General features: G+C 39.8%; 1 protein-coding gene across 4 annotated transcripts in view; it reads right to left on the reverse strand.

Annotated features, from left to right (window-relative positions):
- RAB8B (RAB8B, member RAS oncogene family) overlaps nt 1–19,429 on the reverse strand; it is a 31,247-nt gene extending 11,818 nt beyond the window's left edge. The window contains exons 1-4 of one of the 4 annotated variants that reach the window (XM_074880988.1): nt 19,218–19,246; nt 7,794–9,650; nt 2,407–2,467; nt 1,168–1,228 (exon numbers count right to left, since the gene is read on the reverse strand). In XM_074880988.1, the coding sequence (XP_074737089.1) occupies nt 1,168–1,228; nt 2,407–2,467; nt 7,794–7,938 (267 nt within the window). In that variant the 5' untranslated portion in view covers nt 7,939–9,650; nt 19,218–19,246. Of the gene's footprint in view, nt 1–1,167; nt 1,229–2,406; nt 2,468–7,793; nt 9,651–19,217 lie in introns of all 4 variants that reach the window. The other 3 variants (XM_074880987.1, XM_074880986.1, XM_074880989.1) reach the window with 3 other exon arrangements.
- Between the last annotated feature and the right edge of the window lie 3,932 nt (nt 19,430–23,361).

Raw genomic sequence — 23,361 nt, forward strand, 5'->3', positions numbered from 1 at the left:
AGGAAAAGTTTAGAAATTCTACTACAACGGCAACCAGGAGTCTATTGTTAAAGTCGACTTTAGAAGCAGCAGCTTTAAGCAGCAAAGATGACAAACCTGTGAGATCCAATCTGCTGGGGCCCGTAGATATTTTCAGCAAAGCTGACACTAGGTGCTCTCCCAGAAGCTTTAGCTCTTTCAGACAGTTGTGTACATGTCCTAGCATGGGCTCTCAACAATTAGCAAAGCATGGGAAACCACACAACAGCTGCATTAAGGACAGATTGCCAGGTTCACCTCCACTCCTTATTGCCCTTCCAATCATTCCTTGTAGGACAAAGAAAAGTCCTTGGCCATGGACTAGGAAGTGGGTAGAAGACCATGTCACTGCCAAAACCTTTTTAAGTACTAGAAAGCTCTAACATAGAGCCACAACCATTACTATTTCACCCCATCTGTATTCTGTAACAGAGGAGTTATTTGGACCCACAGCCAGCCTATGAATGGAACGGATCTATTCATACAAAGCAGTCAGAACACGTAGTAGTAGCATAGCTAGTAATCAGCAAGTTGAAATTAACAGTGTCCCAACATAAAGTATCTCAAATCATAGCATTAAGAACCATTACAAGCAGTTGTGCCATAAAGAGTGCAGGCTCTAAGGCAGTTATTTGACTTCAAGTCATTCTTAATGGAAGGAAAGTAACAGTAGCTTTTCTAGGTGATTGTCTTTCTAGCCCAGCTTTTGCATTCTCTACTGACTGAAAAGCAATTCCGTGAAATACACTTTTATTATTAAAATCATTCATTACCTATTTTTCAAACATTTCAAATGTTTAAATGGGTTGATCACATTAAGAAAAAAACTTGTGCGATTAAAGCTTGGCAACTTAGCTTCTTATTATAATCTACAGAAATTTTAATTATATTTAACAAGACAATAGGGCTTGAAGTTTCATCATAAAAACAAGACTAGACAAAGTACCAGCAGGTTTAAAAAAAAAAGACAAACACAACACAAAACAAACAAAAAACCCAACCAAACCACAAACTTTATTCCCCACATCTCAAGCCACAATTATCCGATCCTCTCCAATCCTCCAGTTGAAGACTTAGATGATAGAACCTTAAGAACAGCAAACCAGTTACACTAGTTGTGCCTAATTTTTTTTAAGTGAGAGCACTCACCATGGCTCCTCTGTAGTAAGCTGTTGTGATTGTGCGGAATCTCTCCTGGCCTGCGGTATCCCTAAAATTCAGTGAAAACAAGTATTTGTTGGAGCTGATCTTTACACTCTTCTGTACTTAGAGATGTCTTTTTACACAGAGTAACAGTGTATTGATACTCACTCCTTAAGAAAAAATACCATTTAGAAGCTGTTTGCACAAGTTTCTTCAGCCCTTAACATCTTCCTCACTCCCAAGCTATCCTACTTATATCAGTGTTTATAGCAGCACCATAAATATGGCACAAAAGCATTTAAATTTTCATGCAAGCAATAAAACTCAGCACTGCACAGCCTTCCCTAGAATAATTAAAAAAGGCAACTCTGATGCATCCACATCCTGCATTAAACAAAAATTAAAACATGCAGCAGTAAAGTATTTTAGGACAGTGCACTTTCATGTACAGTTAGCTATTAAAATCAGCCACTATACCTTAGTGTGCTGATATTTTATCCTAGATGACTTCAAAGCAGTATCCGTCTGTGAATGAACAGGACCACCAAAGTGACTGGCTACTAGTCACACCTACAGGGAGCTGAACCCCAAAGATCTGACAAAAAGCAGCTTTTTGACTTACACTACAGACAGAAAATTTGTACAACCAACTTCTGGCACTTCCTTACTCACAAGAATTCTGGTTTGCATGCAAGTATCAGAACTGTCTTTGCTAGAACTTGAAATATCAGCAAGAGCCCTACATTTACCAGTAGCATTTTAAGAGTTTGGCACAAGTAATAATGCTACTCCACAAATACTCATCTGCTGATAATCAGGAGGCTCAGTATCTACCAACCCACCATGCAAGGAATGGGAGCATTATCACTCACCTGTGCCTCAGTGAGTACAATTAGGTATCAAAGTATCAGAGGAGATTACATTTTATTAGGTTGCATATTTTAGTTTACAGCTACGGAGTTAATACTTCTCTTCCACATGGAATAGCTAAAAGCACAGTTAAGAGGACAGCTTTCGATAAAATGGGACGCTGCTGTAACGTTCGCATGCGAACAGGCTATTTTCTGTGCTACTGAAGCAGAACCACTCCAAGAGCAAGCTAGAAGAATGCATAAACCTAATGGACAGTCAATGAATAAAAGGAATGAAACTTCTGGTAGACCCAGGCTTAAAAGCTATACAGTATTCCTGCTCAAAGATTAATTCGATACTCACTGGAAACTTAAATTACTTCGGAATACTTACCATATTTGTAGCTTGATTTTCTTTCCATCTAATTCTATTGTTCTGATCTTAAAGTCGATTCCTGCCAGAAAAAGAGATACTCTAAGTTTTGCAATAAATGAAAAGGTGGGGGGTTTTTTGTCAAAAGTTTCCTTTTCACAATTTGCTAAGAGCAAACTTAGGCAAGAGAATTATTCTGAAGTTGTAATTTCTTCCAAACCCTAGGAAGTGCTGAGGATACACAAAGGTTTTCAGCTGCATTCAACATGTCAAGGATAAATTATTCTGTACAATGGAAATAGACCAAACTCAGACTCACTACTAGAGTTAGTCAAGATTATGAGAGGAAGATCTAATCTTAAAATTCTCCCATTTTACACTGATAAGGTCACTAGTTTGAATGTATATTCTTCTCAACTTTTGACTAGTCCCTGCAGTTCAAGTCAATTCCCTAGAACCTCTGCTGGCTCCAAGGAAAAAAATACATACTATGACCCCTTAGATCCCTTTTAAAACTGGCATCTACTTTTGAAAACTGATGTTTAATGCAATCTAATCAGACATCACAGTAAATGGTCAAGCATCACACAAGATAAAAGCTATACACATAGTTACTGAAGGTGGCTGAAATAGATCATGCATGGAACTTTTTCAAGAACATCAGTTTAGGAGTAACTTAGATTTTCCAGGAAGCTCCACGAGGTATCAAGCAAACACTTCTCTCCTTTCCCCCCTTACACATGGTACCCATCAGTTCTGAGACTGATTTTGAAGACAGATTTTAAGCCATGGGTAAAAAAAGAATTAATTCAGAAGCACTTAATTATGTCTTTTAAGGTTTAGAGGGATCAAATGGATCTATGAACCAAAGCCAAGATTTCCAAACAGACTAGCCTTTACCCTAGACTATTTTAACTTTTGCATCTCTAAACCTATACTATAACATAGCCCAAGTTGAGACTGCTCAACTCCCACTACATGACAGCCAGATTTTTGAATCCCAGGACAGCCATCCCCCACATACCTCCAAATTAACCTGTTTTAAAACTAATGGCCCATTTTTTTCTTCACTGAACCTTAGTTACTTGATATTTAGTCATAGTTTATAAAGGATGGGGGGGGGGGGGGGTGTGTGTAGGTTATTTTATTTATTTAATTTCTTCTTTCTTCAAATGTAATTTAAGGGACAATTATCAAGAGTCTCTTAATTGGGAAAATGCTGTTCCTAGTTTTAAGAATTCATCCCTCACTTAGGAAGCTATGGGATTTTTAAATATTCTACAGTAGCATTTGAATATGAAATACAGACATTCATTAACTATTTGACTTTCATTCTTCTTGCATGCGATATTAATATTTTAATATACTGAAAATACCAAGTTTCAGCCACTTAATCTTGATGTGCTATGGATATGTAGTTTAGCCCATTCGTTAGAACACAAATTATAAGCAGAAATATCACATCAGCACTTTTAACAGCATATGAAATTAATTGTGTTAATTTAAAATGCTACGAGTACTCCTACAATTGCAGTTTCCCAAGATTCATTAGTAGATTTACAAGCAAAAAGATATTTTCATTAATTCCCATTCTTCTAAAAATGACACAAGAACGATGTACACTTTAAAAAAATCCTCATTATATGTAACAAGTTCGGCAAGGGTTTTCATTTTACATTTGATAGGATTTTGTGTCTCCCTTGTAAAGATTTTTCTCCTAACTAGGTGCAAAACCTGCTGAAATCACAGGTAATTGTATCCAGGTCTGCAAACAAATGATCTTTGCTCTGAATAGATTTTCTTTTGGCCTTAAAGGTCATAAAGCACAGATTTTTCTGGAAAGGGTATTGTATCGTGGACAACAGCAAATTAAATCAGTTTTAAAAGCTCCTTTGTGTCTAGGCCTGAAGTCTTAGAATTTAGTATAAAAACTATCAGGGAAAACTAGGTTCAGAGACTCCTGTGGTTTAAAAATAATTTTGTATGTACTGTCAACTACTGAAGCTAAGACACAACAGCATAAACAGTGGAAGGCTCCTGTAGGGACGGTTTTCTGAGAAAGCAAGCTGACACTGCAGTTTGATATCTACGTGCACCAATCCATGCCTTGCACAGACTGATTTCTTGGAGTCATTTAACTTGCAGCACCAATATGATGTATTCAACCACTCCTTTGATCACTTCTAAAACTCAGGATCTGCACAAAAAACATCTTCTCAGAACTTAAGATTTCTAGTAAGAACTTCACCAAAATTCTCAAATAAAGATGAATTTCAAAGCTAAAAGACCAACATAAAGGGGAAGGCCATAAATACCTGTTATGATATTAAGAAGTTTAACAAATGCAACTGCAACTTTTCAGAGGCTAAAATGAACTAGAAACTGGTGTTTCTTTTGTTCTTTTACTTCAGTAACAGGAAGCGGTGAGCTGCAAACATTTGTAGAGCAAGCCTGGTGACATGTTCTACCGCTTCCTGCCAAGCACACTTGCATGGCTAAGCACAAGAAACGTTCTGGTTACAGTTAAATTGAAATTATGCCATGTAAAACACTACAATGACTATAGCATTTCAAAAGTAATTATTGACAGAAAGTTTCCTTTATCAACGAATTCTTATTTTGCACAGTCACACACTGGGATACAAAAGTCTGAAAAGATACTCAGGTCTAAATAAAGAAGAGTCTCATTCACAAATGAGAAAGTTTGACTGCAAAGGATCACACAGCTGTCACAGTTTTAAAAGGCAGTGTGCAATGGTGTTCTCTCCAGTAGGGAGAAAAAGCCCAGAAACATTTGGATGTCCATCTGAAGTTAAGTTTCAGAAGCTTTTAGAAAACACAGACCCAGATTAATTCTTCAAATGCAAATGCTGACAGGATAATTATTTTTAACTGCTAAAGCAGTTTCCACACGGAAGTCTGACACACTGGTGTCCACCCAGCAAGTCACTACACATTAGATACGGATACAAGATCATCTGTTGCAGGAATCACAAGCTTGCATTGTGCAAGGATGAAGTCCAAGTTGAGACCCAAACTATGCATTGGCTAGGACTGTAATTGCTTGCATTTCCCTTGCAGCATGGGGTAAAAGCAGCTGAGGGCTTATTGTTCTTCAAAATCTCTCTCAGACCCTTGCTAACTATAGGCCAGGGATGCATCCTCTCTCCTCACCTTTCTCCCATAGCTTCCAACAAAATTCTGTCAAAGAAAACACTAAGCAGAGAAATCTGCACACTAAGGAAAAGTCAGTGTCACTAGTGCCACACAAAGACTTACACTAAAAACCACGAGAGCTGCATGTCGCCGTATTTATCTTGTATTGCTGTGCAAAACTAATAAAATTCACCAGCTAGGGTGTACTGTTGTCCAACACCACTTAGTCAAGTATCAGAGGCCAGGGAGACAAGCCTCACCTAGGCCTCTTTTGGTTTAAGCCAAGAAGTCATGTTCATCTCATACACTGCGCTCTTCTGCCACTACTTCTTCCACCACTTTGCTCCCTAGCTACATGTTCCTTCTTATTCCAGCCAGCCTAAGCAGATTCTACCCATAATTAAGCTGTAATGCGATCATTTTTAAAAGCCACTGGGAAATATTCCAAAGAGTTGCATTACAATACAAAATATACAAGACTGCCCAGCAGTACATATTGAAAGGTTCCTCTTCCAGCTTTAGCACCAATGGCTTTCTACTACAAATCTTAACAAAACTAGTCTGATGCAATTCTTACAGGAATGTAAGGGCAAACAGAGCAGAGATGCTGAAACAGTTCATTTTACTACTTTAGTTTTCAGAACAGTAGCTTACTCTCAAGGGACCACTTACTTTTATTGTTCTCCCCTCATCAGTAATTTTAACCTTGTAGTCATCAGAGCTAGTATCTCACATTTTTCAGCACTATAGAATCAGTTTCAGGTAGGTCTCTACTACTTTTCCCTACACAGTACCACTGTTTGGACACAGATGGTCTTTTTTCTTCTTTTAAACAAAATTGCTGTTGCAGAAAATGCTACAGCACAAAGAAACCAAAACAAAATATTCTGGCTGGAGCAAGTGAACGGTTAGAACAGTACCAGCAAATACTTCCTTGAAGGTAAAGGTTTCTCTCGTCTTCAGTCTGCTTAGCAAGAAGGTACCAGAAGGGCCATGTTTTTGAATAGTACAAGTAGTGAAAGAAACACATACAAATTAATGTAAAAAAAAATACCATTTAGTAGCCACTGGCAAGCAAATATTAGAATTCTTAATATTTACCCATATTACAGAATTAACCAGTATTTTAAGTTAATTTGTCATATGACTCAACATTATTTTGCAGCAGCTGGACCTTACGTGTGAGAAAGCTGTTATGATCAGATAACAATTCCTGTTGATTTTAACCTTAGTTATTTAATAGGTTTCCCATTTCTCTAAGTCCATAGAGTCTGCATATTTAATAACATTTTTTTCTGGTGCAGCTATAGCAAGAAATCAGTCAGGAAACCAAATGTCAATCTCTGATAGTGTACACTAGCCTGTTTACCTACCACAATAGAGTATGTCTCAATCTCTGGGAAAGCAATACTTTTTTAATAAAGTTAGTACTCAATGTACTACCATTTTAAATGGTTTAGAAGTTTTCTGTTTGGTTCTTTTTTTAAATATACAAGACAAGGGAATTTTAAAAAGTGATTAAACACCAAAAACTGGCAAAGCAGCTGTGAAAAAATTAACACCCCATTTGCTTGCTAGGAGTCTCATTTTAGACCCATCTATCAAAGAATGTAGAAGATACACCACAGTATCAGATCTGGTTTAATCAAACAAAAAATTAAGAGATGTTTTGCATGACTCGCACATAGTAAAAACATCACCCTCTTAAAGGAGTTATATTTCTACACCCTCTTAATTATATTCCTACTTATCTAAATCTTACCTTACTCTTTTGAAGTAAGAATGGAAAAAGTAAAATTAAATGGAAGCAAAAGATTTTTCCAATGGGATTCCCTGATAAACAGAAACTTTGTGACCCTTATCACCATTGGACATAGATCACAATAAAAAGGAACTCATTACAAGATGGGGAAAGGCATCAAGATACAAAGTCTCATGACCCTTTTGAGCAATACAGCACCAAAACAACTGGAATTTATGCATCAACTTTCAAGCTGGGCTTGCTCAAACTTCATAGCATTGATCCTTCCTATCCTACTGTGTTTATATGTGGTATTGTGGGGGATTGATTTTTTTTTTTCAATGGGCAGAGCTAGAAAGGGAGAGAAGTTTACAACTTCTTTACTGCAAGACACAACATACAAGAGTCTTCAAGCTATAGAGAAGGGAAGGAAAACATTTTTCTACAGTCACTCAGAGTTAAGGCTGAATTAAAAGCGACTTAGAAATGAGCATGCAGATTTGTAACCTACCTTCAAAAAAAGGAAGTGAAAAGAGGCACATGACTGAATCAATATGCTTCACCTTCAGTTTGTTGGCTTCTGGGAGAGAATTACTTGGAAAATACTTCTCCCTACAGGCTTTGCTTCTTGTGAACAGCAAGCGACCAAGTTGCATAGACAAACATCAGAACTAGTAAGCAGAAGTACTTCTATAGCACAGCTGTAACAGCTGGTATTGTTCTGCTGATTCTCCAGAGGAGGGGTTTGCATTTGAGGGCACTGTCACCAGCCTGTCATCTCCAAGACACTGTAGCAGTACGTGTTTCAGAATCAACTGCTTCCAGTGCATTTGCTTCGTCTTGTATTTTGAAGAGTTGTAAGCAATCAGTACTGAAGGACACCCAAGTGCTCATGTACACACCTCGCTCCCCACAAGATGACGGACATGCAGATATCAGCACTGATCACACACACAAGCTTTGCGTGGACACAGGTGAACAAAGATGAAGAGTTTCAACATCTTCCATGCAGATTCCAAGCATGGACAGACCTACAGGACAACACTCTTCCAGAAACTTGCTCTTTTCCATATGCATCCAACAGCTGAGGGACATCAGTTTGTTCCAATAGATTCTCCCCACAAGCTTAACCAGGGATTACTATTCTTTTGTTCTCAGCAGTAGGTATTGCAGGGTTTGGATTAAATACAGTTTTATTTTTTAAGGGAATATTTTCTTGCACTACATCAGTATACTGTCTCAATCTATAAAGGTAGATAAATGAAGCCTCAGAAATTTGTTTCTGTATTAGATTTTTCTTGAAGAATTTCAGTAAACATAATAGACAACCAAGTAAGAAACAAAATCAGTGTAAAAGGCAGGGTGGGGAACACTTGCAACACACAGTGTGTCATACAGCCTCATGCAAAAGAACAAAGTCTAATCGTTTTGAACTTGAACGTTTGGCTTTAGTCCCTAGTAACATCTGCAAGGCATTTTCAGATGATCTCAGCAATGTCTTGTATCACTATGTAAATTAAAGACGCAGTAGTCTTTTATTGTAACCATTCAAAAATACAGCAGATTAACATGAAGCAACAAACCAAGGTAAAGGTCAACATTTTTAAAAAGTTTTAAGATAAATTTATTTTAGAATTATACACAAGTGCAACCAGTTTTATTCATCCTTTCACAACTTAAAGGGGCAAAGCTGTATTCTATTCCTTTTGGACAGCCCATAATAATCCACAAAACAATACTAAATTCAGAGTGGGCCGAATAGTCTCCTTCAGGTTAACTGCTCTTTCTTTATCTTACTATTCACTCATACAAAGAATCTAACACCGGTGTCCTACACAACAATAATGCACAGAGCAGTGTCTTGCACCTTGACAGATATTAATATGTAAGGTTCTTAAAGTTTAAAAACACACTACACTGACTAAATATATACAAATGGCTAGAGTAGGTAAGGCAATAAAGAATGCAGGTGCCATGTGTATATATAACATAAGGCAGTTTCCTGCTCATAAAACCTTGAAACTTACCATCACGATCAGGTCAATGCTCATGATGCTAAGCAAACTGCTGCTTCCTTCAACATGTCTCCTCAGCTACGATACAGCTAACACTAAGCTTTCTTTAAGATAAACTAATTCCTATTTAAAATAGAAGGGATTCAGAATAGAACTTATAATCATCACAATTAGACCAACCTACATTTTGAAACATCCAGGTTTTTGACAGCTCAATAATCTATAGTGTAATCTAATTGCCATACTAAGGTTTGAATTCAGTGCTCTTCAACCACTTCTTCATAACAGTGCTCCTGTAAGTTCTGCCACCACGACTGTGCACTACAGGGCTTCAGTGGGAACACTAGAAGATGCTGCCAAGTAAATTCTCTTTTCAGCATTTTGAATTCAGAATTTACAGATTGCTTTAAGCAGCCTTTCAATTGCACGATTTTAAACACCAAAAATACTCGATCCAGATTTAAAGACTATAAAACAACACAATAATAGAAACTTATTACTGCCTAATATGAGTAAATCACCAACTGTCATAACAGCCCAACTTTAAAAGGGCTGGGTGCCTGCACAATGTCTTTTAGAGTTCATAACCAGGTACTACAGCTCTACGAAAGTACACAGAAATTAACCTATGTCTCCCTCTCATTTTATTTTGAAAGTAAAATAAGCTACACTTGGTGGTAACTCAGTTTCATCTAAAATAATTCTGAAATAGATTAAAATTGCACTACTGATACAGACAGCAACGTTTGTTTATTTTAAGGATTATTTATAGACTGACTGTCTCCAAGAGGAATGCACTAACATAGCTGCTTTGAGACCATATTCCTTTCAAGCCAACGTGCAACTGGACAGCAGCAAATGTTAAAAAAAAAATAAAAATCAGCCAATAGGATTGAGTTGAGGCTACAGTTGCACAGCTAGCTGAAACCAGGGTTGGTACTGCCACTTAAAGAGTCATGACCAAATCCTTTTCTCTTTTGATCAGGTTAATCTGGACAAGTTCCATAATTCAGCTTACCATCATCTCTAACAACTGATGGCATAATTTAAGAGAACAGGTACACACAGGCACAGCTCTCCTCCTTTGAGTAGCAGACCACAGACTCTGTTGAGCCAATCATTAAAGTAAAACCCTAGTTAATACAGGCCAATAGGTAGCCCACAAGGAGCTTGCAAGCAGCTCCAGAGTTGATTCTTCATCAGGGTATCAACTGACCAGCTGCAGCTCCATGCTAGAACAGGAACTGCTCTGTATTTCACACGCCAACTGTGGCTAGATATGGAACAGAAACAGCTGCAGCGATCTCCCAAGGACCCAGCCCCATACTCACTTAACCTGTAATGCAACAATGGGAGATTGTGCATCAGTCATCTACTTTGAAGCTCTTCTTTCCCTCAGGTCTCTAGTATGTGCAGCATACAGCTTTCGACTGCACATGAGAAAAAAAACAAAACTCTGCCACATGTTTTAATGGCTAAGAACACCAGATTCTCCCATTTAGAAGGTGGCTTAGGAATACAAATATTTGATTATTCTTCCACAAGCCCAGTGCTTAATATGAGATGACATGTGATTAGTCCTTATCAAAAGGATCATTTAATAGGTAAGACCAAAAAAATTTGAAAGTGGAACCCCCCAGAACAGGAAAAGATGATCCTGAATCTCCTGCCTGTAAATCAGATATGTTTGTAGAAGTAGAAAACATGACAAATGCTGCCTTTAACCAAGATAACTCTGAGTATTGCTGTCAGCAGAAGGAGAAAAAAAAACCCAAACCAACCAACCTTGCTTCATCCAAAAGTTAGCATCTTAAGCATCAAAAAGGTCAAAAAAAATGCCGCCTTAAAAAAATCCCATGTAACCAATAAATCATGGTGGCAAGGTAGCAAAGTTCATTGTTCACTATTCATATACTACACTTTAGTTGTGATAAGAACAGGCCCAAGAGCTTCAGTTTGGTTTTGTTCAGTAATTTTTGGTCCAGATGAACCTGTGTGACTATCCAGTGAGAAATGGAAATGTCACTTCTTTCTAAAAAGGCCTCTTAAAGTTTCAGGGCTCCCACTTAATCTGAATGTCTATACTGAACTGGTTATTCAGAGTGAAGAAATAAAGGCTTTCGAGGGACATGCCATTGTCCGTTAACAACAGAAGAGCTGCTACATGAAAAGCAAGCATACAAGTGTCCCAGAATTCACAAAGCAAAAGAAGAATTGCTAAGTCATTGATCACTTTGAGATAAAACACCCTTGCACAGTACAAACAATGCACTTTGTACCTTCTACCCTAGCACTACCTATGATAGGTACTGCATAAATATCCTGTCAGCTGCAGATTTAAGACAGGTATGGAAGACTTGATGGGAACAGTTAGTATGTACAGCTACACTGCTACAGCCCAACAACTTGGACTGCCAAGCACCTCCTTGAGAGATTCAGGGATATCAATATAGGGACTGAGGCAGAGGAAAAAAAGAGGTTGAACTGGATGATGTTGGACAGAGCAGGTATAAGTTACACATGACCACTATAAAGATAGAAGTTATTAAAAGAGATGAGCAGTGATGAAATTTTTGAAAGTTTTATAGGAATGCCCCACTCATTAAACAAATGAGTGTTTCAGAGGGCACAGACGTGCTAAAACTGGAAGGAAAAGTACATAGAATACGTGTATTACCAGCAACATAAACAAGAGATAAAAACGCAAAAAAAAACGACCCACATGCCACCAATGGTAGTAAGATGGTTCTTAGCTTTGTAACCGATACTCTGGCCAAAAGGATCTTGGTTATCCATGAAGATCAAAATGTCTCATCCAGTAAGAACTATCTTTGTTAAGATAAATCATCTAATCTAGGAATTTCAGTCAGAGTCTAAAATATGGTCATGTTTTAGAAGCAAGTGTGTAAAGCACCTAGTGAGGCAGTAAAATCAGGTCAAAAGTCAAAGCAGAAGGTTTAAAGTTACTGAAGTTATTTTTAAAGATGGCACTCTCAACAGACCTTGGGAACATCATTTTTATTGGAGGCTTTTTTAAACCCATGTTTTTACATGGGGGTAAGCATGTGGGGTTTTTTTTGCTTGGGAAGCAAAGGACATGAGGGAAGAAGGGCTGCTTTATTTAACTTCTTACATGAATGACAAAATAGGCCTTTTTTGAAAGACTACCTAAATTAACAGGCAAAACCACGTAACTTATTAACGAAGGCCATACTTGTCTTTCTGGCACATAACATTTTCTTTTCCTACATTACACAAGATTGTTTTAATGGCCACATCATCTCATTTTCCTGTATTGCATATTCTAAGTACTCCTCTCTAATCACTTCTGCTAAGCCAGATAAATTCTCCCAGCCAGAAGTTACTCTGACTTACTGTATGTTTCTCCTTTCTTCCATGCTTGGGTTGACACACATACCTTACTTGGTCTTTAATCCCATCAGAAGTCACACCATACAGACAAGATACTTTGTTTCAGTAAAGGAAAGCTATTTCTTGCTGGAAAATTAAAGAAAGGAATATTTGGGAGTGCAGCAGGAGGGAAGCAGGGAGCAGTTGTGTGTTTCCTGGCTGGCAGCTACTTTAGCTTTGCCCAATTTCTTAAACTCAACCTGTTCTTCCCAAGTTCCAGATTTGGTGCCAGACTCCTATTAGTGACCAGTCTGCTTTACACGTTCTTAGATGCTGCCATACATATAAGAGAATGCCACTGACATTCAACATCAGGTTTTTTCTCTGGTGCCTAAAGCAGTAGGGTCTGTACAGCAGCACCAAAACAAATACAGAACATCTTGAACTTGGTCAACCATTTGTTCTCCCTAGCAGAAGAAAAGTCTTCTGAAACATGCAGTAATTCAGTTGTCTTTAAAACTACATACAATCTAATCAGAAGTGTCATAGCTTACATTTAAGAGGAAAACTTACTATAAACCACAAGATTAAACTGATACCACATGCAATTGTTGGTCAAAAACCCTTTAAGAGGCACTAAATTACATCCCAGTGCAACCCCTGTTGGGACAGGAAGTTGTTGACTTAAGTTTTAAGTTGCAAGTCTGGCAACTAAAAGCCTCTGAATCAACTCTGCTTGTACAAGAGTCTTACACAGTGCAACTCCATTGACATTACTATTATTCATAGTTCATTCACATTAGAAAAGGATCAAATCTATTTTATACATCAACAGTCAGCTTGATAGACTGGGCACTTAAGCTGCTGTAACATCAGATTAAAGATAAAAAGCAATATAATATCCTTTGAATTACAAACACCTAATTTCTATCACAAAACATGAAATAAAGCATCACTATGAAAACAGCACGTATTCTTCATCACCTATTACGAATTTCAGTTAAATTCTGAAATAAGTTGAAATAAGATGTATTTCAACTAAAAGGATGTCCCTATTGCACAAGGACTAGGAAATCCTTCCAAAAAAAATAAATCAAAAAAAATCCCAAACAAGAGCTATATGTCTTCAATACCTCTCTCAAAGCCTGTATCAACCAATACATTTGTTCCTACATTCATTCAATGTTGGTCTGTGTTCTTAACTTTGCATTCAAAGTCATAAAAGCAGCTCTAAGCTGCCCTCCTGTCACTCAAATAACTAGATAACACATAACCGAGATAGACCTCCATCTGCCAATTAGGAATAGGCATAAAACAGTTAGACATCTGTCACGCTGTTTCAGAGTAACACACAGCAAGAAAGCTTGCTACAGCATTTTTAATAAAAGCCAAACAATTTTACTTACGTTGTTGGCCTGTTGCAGAATACAGTAGGGTAATGCAATCTCACCAGCAGATGAAAATCAAAGCCTAAGATGTCTTCTGTTACCAGCTAGGTTTTAGTATCAAATTTAAGGTCACAAGAGACAGACTTTAATGCTTTTAACCTACGTACGATGTCTTCAACTACAGCACTTTCTGATCAACATCAAGATAACATCTTGCTGACTACCCACCACATACCTTGAAAATGGAATAGTTCTTCCAGTTTCGTATTTGCCTCCATAATGCTGTCTGCCCCTATTCCCATGTAAACCCTTGAACCCCTCCTCACACTGTACTGAAGAGATACCCAAGGCCCAGATCCTACAAACCTTGAAAATGCACTGCCATGCTATAGATATAACAGTGCCACCTGAGACACTTTAGTCTCATCACTTCAAAGTCCTACTTGCAATTTGTTACAATAATGAACATTAATAAAGTACTACTGACAACGCCTTCCTGACTCTTCCCTCCCTTTGCTCATCTATCATTGATGTGTGTTTTCTTCTACAGCTTCCACCATCTGGAGAAGCCCAAAAGAAACTGATTGAATGAGAATAGGGAATGCTGAAGCTCAATGGGAGGGTGGAAAAAACCCAACAAAACAACAACCAATCTTTTGTCTACCATACAAGTAACCGTGGGGAAGAAAAGTAGAAATATTCAGTGAGGCATAATTTGACTTGAGTACACTAAAACAATTTCCATTGCACTTTATAGACATGGAAATTTCACTGCAAAAGGGAAGTTGATAATTTTGCTTGTCAAAGGATTTTCATCAAAGCGTTCAAAGGTCAGCATACACGTGCTTGATTGCTGGAGTAGTGTCCTATTTTGCAAGATGTAGGCTAAGAAAAAGTTACTTCTGTAAAATCAACAAATTGTTTCGACTCTCAGATACAGTACTATCTTGTGTGGGCAACTTCCTGCCAAATGCTGATATCATCTTGGATTAAAAAAATAAGTACGACAAATTTTGTTTCAGAGTCAGCAAGCCTCTGTACTAAGTCAGAAATGCTATCAGCTAAAAGATAAGACTTCATTCTCATAGAAACCAGTTTAAACAAAAAGTTGAAAGGAATGCAAAGAATAAACCTTATTATTTGGAATGATAAACCCAATCCAGTTTTACCAGACAGCGCTACTTGAACGGCAAGTTAAGATACTTAGAAACTGTTAAAACTAACGCGTCTTATTCTTGTACAGCACACTGAAACAACTAGCAAAATGCACATGAGATACTCCAAGATAAGTTTTGTAGGAGCTGTTGAAGTGTGAAAATGAGCTGACTCAAATGCATTTTACTTTCCACGTAGAACTGTGCAAAAGCAGAAGTTTCCACTCAGGAAGCAAACTAAACAACATAACCTTACATAACACATTCCTGTTGCAAAAAAAAAAAATCTTTATCCCATGTTAACAGTGAAAAGCTGATCCTCACTGGGGACCACAGTATTATGACTTGTCAACCCTTTTAATAGTTTTCCAAACAGAGCTACAGAGCCGTATATAAAAAATTTAAAGTTGCTGAAGGCCAAGGACCTGCCTTGCCTAAAGTTGCTGAAGGCCAATCTGATTTCATAGATTGAAAACACGCCACTTAGAATAACCAAAAGGATCATCTTGGAGAAAGATTGCTGGTTCACTTCGCATAATGGGTAGCAAAGCTTGCTGAAGGTATTAGTTACAACACGTACTCAAGACAAAGACAGAAAGACTCTTGCACCAAGAGTCACCCAAAAAAGAAAAAAGTCTGATAAATTACAAATATACATGCACTGCCCTTCTATCCTACTTCTTATGCAACTGTTGGCCACAGGACACCAGGCTGGGAGACCTTACTATCTGAATCAGTACAGCCATGATTATAGCATGACCAAAGTCTTGAGGAAAAAAGTCAAGGGACCATTTGCAAACCTCCAAGCAATCTACAAGGATATAGCCTTACAGGCATGTTTTGCATGACAGCAGAAGAGAAGGGAATCTGCAAAGTATGACACAGGTATATCATGCAAGATGACAAAGTAACTATAATTCACTATTACCTCATTTCTAGAATATGAACATTAAGGCTAAGTAAAACAAATGTTCTATAAAAAAGCAGTATTTCCATACCCCCCTCTTACTTTCGTTTTCTCCTTTTGGAAAACGTTTCCATTGCCCTGATAACTGAAGTGTTGTGGTTTAACCCCAGATAAACTACTAAACAACAATATTAGTGGGAAATTATAAGAAAGGTATTTAGTGCTTAGATGTGATGTGGGCCATGGCAACACGGCAACAAAGTTTGCTTTAATTTCCAGATGTAGAATCTAAGAAAGTTGAAACAGTTAGAAGTTTAACCCCCATATAGTTAAGAAAAACATCTAAATTACTCACCTCGCTCACAAATAACATGCACATAAATAAGATTAAACGATAAAATTTGACAACAACACATCTCAAGCATATGTATTCTCAGACTTTGACAGTTAACCCAACTCTGATCTTGTTAGGACAGACATACCAGAGGAGAACTAGAGCACCACTAAGGGTGCAGAGTATCTCGTGTGCTAATTAAGATGACTGTGAATTGAACACACATTGTAACAGTAAGTACCATCATATTGCAGAACCCACTTTTTGGAGAACTTATAAACAAAACTGCCTGGCAGCTTAGCTTCACAAAGACTCAGTGTGCTCAATTAGGAATGCTAATCTGGAGATCTTAAAACTGGCAGGGGGACCTGTTTAGGAAAAGCATTTCATCTCTGCATCTCCCTCCACACTATGGTTGGCTATGCTTTATTGGTCAAGGAAAAAAATCAGAATTGTTAAAAGCAGAATGCCCCATAGGTCATCAGATGTATTAGTTATGACTGTAAAACCAACTAGTGTTGAGCAGCCACCATGCACTCAGAGAGCGAGAGCGGTGCATGAGCATGTCTTCAAGAATAAACAGATTAGATCTACATGATTGACCTGAAAGTAATACAAGCATGAGGAAGACTGAAAAAAAAAAAAAACCCAAGTATTTTTATTCAAGCATATGTCAGCACTTTATGAACAGTTTCACTTTTCCTGCGTTACCAACTTTCCTGTTTGTAGGTCCTTCGCTAAAAAATATAGAGGACTGGAAGAAACAAGTTATAAGAAGGAAAACGTAACTGTGAAATCACAAATACTACCTATGGAATCAGAAGTATGCCTCAATTATTAGTAAGTTTCTTGAAGTTAAATAGCATTGAAAACAAAACCTTTGTGAAAGCAAATCCTGTATTTGCTGAATAAGGTAAGAAAAAACAGCATCACATTCACAATCCTCAAGACTTCAAAGTGAATCAGCGAGAAAAAGATGTATCAAGGGGCTAAGCAGTTCAAGACACATCAAAAAACAGCTGGAAGACAGATGCACCCATGTATGGTAGCTATCTCTTTAAAAGTATAGAAAGGCATTTTATATTTAGCACAGTACTAATATAGACTTTTAAAAAAACATGCAGCATTTATTAATGTTTATTAAGCTCTTTATTCTACCACAGATACAGCAAAAGACCTTCTTAGGTAAAAGTGCTACTCAGGCCTTGATTAGCTGGTACAGCATTTTGAAAATGGTTGCAGAGAGAAAAGAATGTGCCATTTTGATTTTTCAGAAATATTTTTTTTAAGTTCAGAAAATCTGTTCTTAAAGCATTAGAAATGCCAGCCATACCTCATTTAGGCAATTGCATCTGCCTAAATACAAATTTGTTTATTCCCTGTGCACCGAGTTCAGCACAATAAAATGCCTGAAGAGGATAATGGCATTTGGGTAACATAAAACAAGTCACACATTCCACCTCATCTTTACATCAATTTCCTTTCAATAAAGAGTCTACTTATTCTCTTAGCGTTATTTTTCAAAGCCAGGACTAGTTTTTTCCCCCTAAATATGAGCAACCTCCACTGCAGTTTACCCCTTCATCCCAAAACCAGCATACTTCATTTTATTTTAAAAGTGACCTCAACTACGAGTAACCAACCATAAATCTCAAGTCTTGTCAGACTGAGATTTCAATTCAGCAATGTCAGTGAAAAACCTGAGAATTCTACTTACGTTTAGTTCAGCAGACAGTATTTTAAGACTGACCAACCTTACAGAAACACAAGCCACAGCAGTCTGTTTTGATACATCACATTTCATTGTCACTGAAATAAGTTAGCCAAGATTTAGAAATCCCTTTTCACCACCAAATTTATAACTAAACTCAACTTTTGTCAAGGAGGTTCCTCTATCCAGTCACTAACGAGCTTCTAACTGTAGTCGACTAAGGAGCTTAGACAGAACTACCCCAGATCTCAAAGACGTGAGCTACACATATAGGAACACCCACACACACTTAGAAGAGTTGAGCAAAGGAGAGTTAAACTACCTGCCGAGGGCGGTTTAGTCACTACGCAGCTCAGCATGAGCCATAGTTAACTTAAGCAGTCCAAGCCCTCTTCCACTTTCTGAAAATTTACATCTAAACATAAAACGACCAATAATGAAAGAGTAAGAAAAACTGACAGGAGGATCATCCTGTAACTCAACCAGCACAACGCTCTGGATTATGCGCAGGACTCGTTACGGATCCAGCCCCACGCAAACACCCTTTCCCCCACCAGCCGAAACAACCGGCCAGCGGCCCCAAGGCTGCGCGCAGCTCAGCCCGAGCCAACTGTTGCTGGCGCCGGGGCCCGGAGAGGCGCCGGGGCCGCTGCGGACCGGCTCGCACCCTGCGGGCCCCCGGCAGGGGCCACGCCACCGAGCCGCCCTCCGGCCTTCCGCACCGGGGACAAACGCTTACCCCGCGCCGCCGGCCCGCACCGGGGCCCCCGACGGCCTCCGCGGGGACGGCGGCAGCGGCGCTCCCGAGCGCGGGCGGGCCGGGCTCCCACTGCCCCCGTGGCGGCCGGGGCACAGCGGCGGCGCCCCGGCGCTTCCTCCCTCACGGGGCCCGTAACGGCCGCGGGGCTCCCGCCCACTCCCGCGCAGCGGCCACGCACAGGCCGCCGAGCGCGGCCCCAGACCAGGGCGGGGAGACGGGCGGCGCCCTCCCGTCCGCTCCTCTCCCGGCGGGAGGGCCCCGGCCAGGACCCCTCTCGCCCGCGGGATGGCGGCGGCGCCGGCCGCGGCCCCTCACCGATGGTGGAGATAAAGGTGGTGTTGAAGGCGTCCTCGCTGAAGCGGAAGAGCAGGCAGGTCTTGCCCACGCCCGAATCCCCGATCAGCAGCAGCTTGAACAGATAGTCGTAGGTCTTCGCCATCTTCCCTCGGCCTCGGGCTCGCCGCCGCCGCAGGAGGGGGGGGACGGCGGGCGGGCAGGAAGGCGGGCGGCGGGCAGGGAGCGAAGCGCCGCCCCGCCCGGCACCCACTCACGGAAGACCGCGTCGTGACGTCACGGCGCGCCGGAAGCGCCCGCGGCCCGACGGGAGATGTAGTGCGGGCGCGGGGCCCCCGCCTCGGCCGCCGCGGGGGGCCGCGGCAGGCGCGGCGGGCGGTGGCTGTGAGCATCGGCCAGTTTGGAGCCTTCAGCGCGGAGGCTGTGGCGGGCCGGCGTCGTGCCGAGCAGCAGCCGCCTCTCCGGCACCGGCGACCCGCACGGCGAGAGCGGCCCGCGCCGCCTCAGCCCCGCTTCCCCTGCCAGCAACGCGGGGCCCCACCGAGCCGAGCCCTCTGCCAGGTGCCTCTGTGCGTTGCCGTGTAAGCACAGACGGAATCTTTGGAGTTTGAAAAACCGACACGCACCGACGCTCAGTCAGCGAACGCTCCAACCGTGAGGTCGGAGCCCTGGCGTGCCCGGTGCTCAGACGGCAGGCGGTGCGTCAGCTCCCCTCAGAGCCACACACCCCCAGCTCAGTGACACTGGGCGAACGGCTGTCACTGAGCAATCGGGTGGCCTCATTCGACAAGGGACTGGGCTAAATTCTCTGTGGAAACTAGCTGGATTTGTAAATACAGTGTGTATTCATCTGCTCAAGTGACACAGTAAAATACTGCGATCAGTAAGCACGGGTGAAATGTGAGCACGTGTGTGGCCTCAAATATTTACAAGTCACTTTGGGAGTGTCAGGGAAGAAACTTGCTCACACAACAGGAAAACCACTTTCACACAGTCTCAAGTAGCACTAAAAACGTGGGTATTCTAGAACAACGTGGCTATTCTAGAGCACTTCAATAAACACTTTTCCCCATCTTTTTCCACTGATAATTATCTCTTGGTGTGAGGCAGCCTCATTATGTATTCACTATGCTGTGCTCCTCGCAGGATGTCACAAGGCACTATAAAATCAAATAGCATTACTGAGACACTTTAAAATGACAGCAAAGAGCTATGGCTTTAATTTAATTTAAAAATTGTAGCCTTTAGACAAGCTATAAACAGAAATCTCCAATGCTATAAATCACTACAACAGTTCTCACTTCCCTCTTAGAAAAACAAAGGAAAAAGAGCCATTTTCCCCAAATCATTTATTAAGGGATTGTCATCCTGCAAGGCCCAAGTCACCAGCTTCCTTTGTAGATCCCTCTGGGCTTCTCACCTCTCTGTGGGAACGGCCCTTTGGCACCCGCTGGCCAGGGCACCGCTCCTGCTAGCCACCCAGCAGGGCACCCTGCTCAGCAGCTGCCCAGAGTAAAGCAGGAGTGAGGCCCTGAGGGCCCCTGTGATTTCTCCTTAGCTGCAAGTGTTTCAAGCACCCTCTAAATGGGATTGGGGGGCACAAATGTGATTCAACCATGTAACAGCAGTCCAGAGATACCTGCTCCTAAGTGTTTCCCATCTGCAGCCAGATCTATTCGTTATAACCCAGCCTACAACTGTAAAAGGTCCTTTCTCACTTTTTTTTGGTGTTAATTTGGCAAACACATATGCTGAGTTCTACACAGAATCAAACAAAATTAGTTTTGAGTATTAAAGCTCTGTTGCACATGGTTAGCCTCCATATTCCAACCACACAAAAAATCACTCCGTGACATTAACCTACAATTTGATGGGGGGGAAACAGGGCAAAACTAGTCTAATGCCTGGCTACTGCTGTATTTGTGCAAAGCATTCTGAGGTTATCACTCCAAACAAATACCTTCAGCCATTATAAACCTTGAAAAAACAAAAGCTATTCCGCTCCTATTTACTAATTATTCCAAATCTTCCTGGTTAAGGGTCTCAGTTTGGTGGTGTTCCCAGCCAATATATGTTTGTGATAACAAACCACCAAAAATTCAGTGACAGATCTGATGTAAATTTCTGTACAAGGTGAATTCGGTAAGAGCTTGTTATGAAGGCTAATGTAATTTCCAGTTAATTGTTTCAAAATCTAATTTTTTATCATAGATGCTGTTGTGATTCAAGTAAAAAAAATTCATTGTTTGATTGAGATCTCTGGGAGACCGGGGTATCACCTGATAGAGCAGAATCAAGGCAGCAAAACAAGGATGGAGGGAATTGCTTTGTTTTTTTGTTTTTTACACACTTGGAGACCTCTGCCCAGTTCAGGGTGGAAACTGGAAACATGGCTGCTTGTTTAATTTTTGTACTCTATAATTAGCAGTTGGGCTGTTTAGATGTTAAGATGGGTTGTCACAATACTTATTACAAGATTTAGTTTTATAAATGATAATGGCAATCTGGCACTGAAGCAGTCAAACCAAATTGGTTAATTATTTCAGACTAGCATGAATAATCAGATTATAGGAAACTGCAAATTAAAAACTAATCTCTGAAACATTTCCCTGTATCTGTATTTTCAGAGACATGAGTTGCCATGTACTGTAATTATGGCCATACTGAAGATTACTACACAATCGTATTTCAGCATTGAAGAGAGTAATTTTGGGGTTAATATTCACTCTTGAGTTTTACAGAACAAATAGGCTTCCATATGTCTCTGGAGCAATATGTTTGCGATTGCCATCTGTTACTCAAAAGTAGTTTTATAGAAAAATAATGCAAATTACTTCCCTCTTTAATTACACTGGTGCTTTGCAATATTGTGTTCTGTTCTGATTTGGAAAAGTGCCAGTTTGCCAGATTCAAGGAACAGATGTTTACTTAACCATGAACTTTAAAAACAAGATATAAAAATTAAGAGTTACATTTTTTTTTGTTTTCTAGAATATGGAAAACCTGTAATTGTACAATTGTATACCTTGCAATATGTTAGTAAAACTTTTGAGGAGTACTGTCAAAGCTGTTAAGGCTCAATGACCAAGCCGCTATGACACCTGTTCCATGAAAATACTTTGAAGCCCAGTCTTTGTTATTGCCTTAAATTGTAAAACACAACATTTGTGTTATATTACATTACAGTCAAATAGATCAACTACAATTAGGCATTTAATTTTTTTCTGACATGGGAGAACCACTGAGGGCAACACTGAACATGTAGGAAATAGGAAATGTTTGATACTATGGTTTACCTTTTGTCACTATATAAAAGTGGATAGCAGTTACAGTGTGATGCTGATTTGTACATTTCAAAAAAGAGAATTTTAAAACCCTTTACAACCCCTAAATGGCTGCCCTAAGAGTTTTGCCTGAATACCACAATTGAAGCTCATCCAATAAACAGATGTTGAGTCCCAACCAAGATTCGACAGAATTCCATTAGTCACTGAGGTGCATGTAAAGTGCATCTGTTAAAGCACTCAGTTTAAGAAAGGCACTAATATGAATAGCAAAATGCAATTACTCCTTCTATTCATATGCAATAAAGTCAACAATCTTTACATACACATTAAAAAAATGGAAAATACTTGTGACTAGTTTAGCAACACCTACATTTTAAAGAAAAAATCAGATGACATTGCTACTTCATTCCCACTCTCATTTTTACTTTCTCAAATGATAGACATCATTACTTCTAGCTTTCAAAAATCCTTTTTTCCCCTCAGTTCAAAGGTGAGACTGTTTAAGTAAAAAGAGAACTGTGTGAAAATGTGTCTTTAATCAAGCTCTTCTGTTCAATGCATACAAAACTGTAGGAAATTCTCCATCTTACAAGGTTTCAAAAAAACATGCAGTTTAAAACATGTTGGTAGAACCAGGATCCTGTTATTTTGGCACTAACTGGAACCCACAGGTCCAAGTCCTACAAAAGATAATCTTATGAGGCAGTCTTGCCCCAGATGCCACCTAACTGCAAATCATTAACATGAGCTTTGTTCCTTAGCTTTTGGACTCTGCTAGCTAATATGATAATATTTCTGATTTATATCTTTAACAACTCTGTTTCTGGCAGATGCCTCTGCAATTTATTACTGTTTGATGACCATCACATGACACTCCT

Source organism: Strix uralensis, chromosome 11 (assembly GCF_047716275.1).
Source record: "Strix uralensis isolate ZFMK-TIS-50842 chromosome 11, bStrUra1, whole genome shotgun sequence".
Lineage (NCBI taxonomy): Eukaryota > Metazoa > Chordata > Aves > Strigiformes > Strigidae > Strix > Strix uralensis.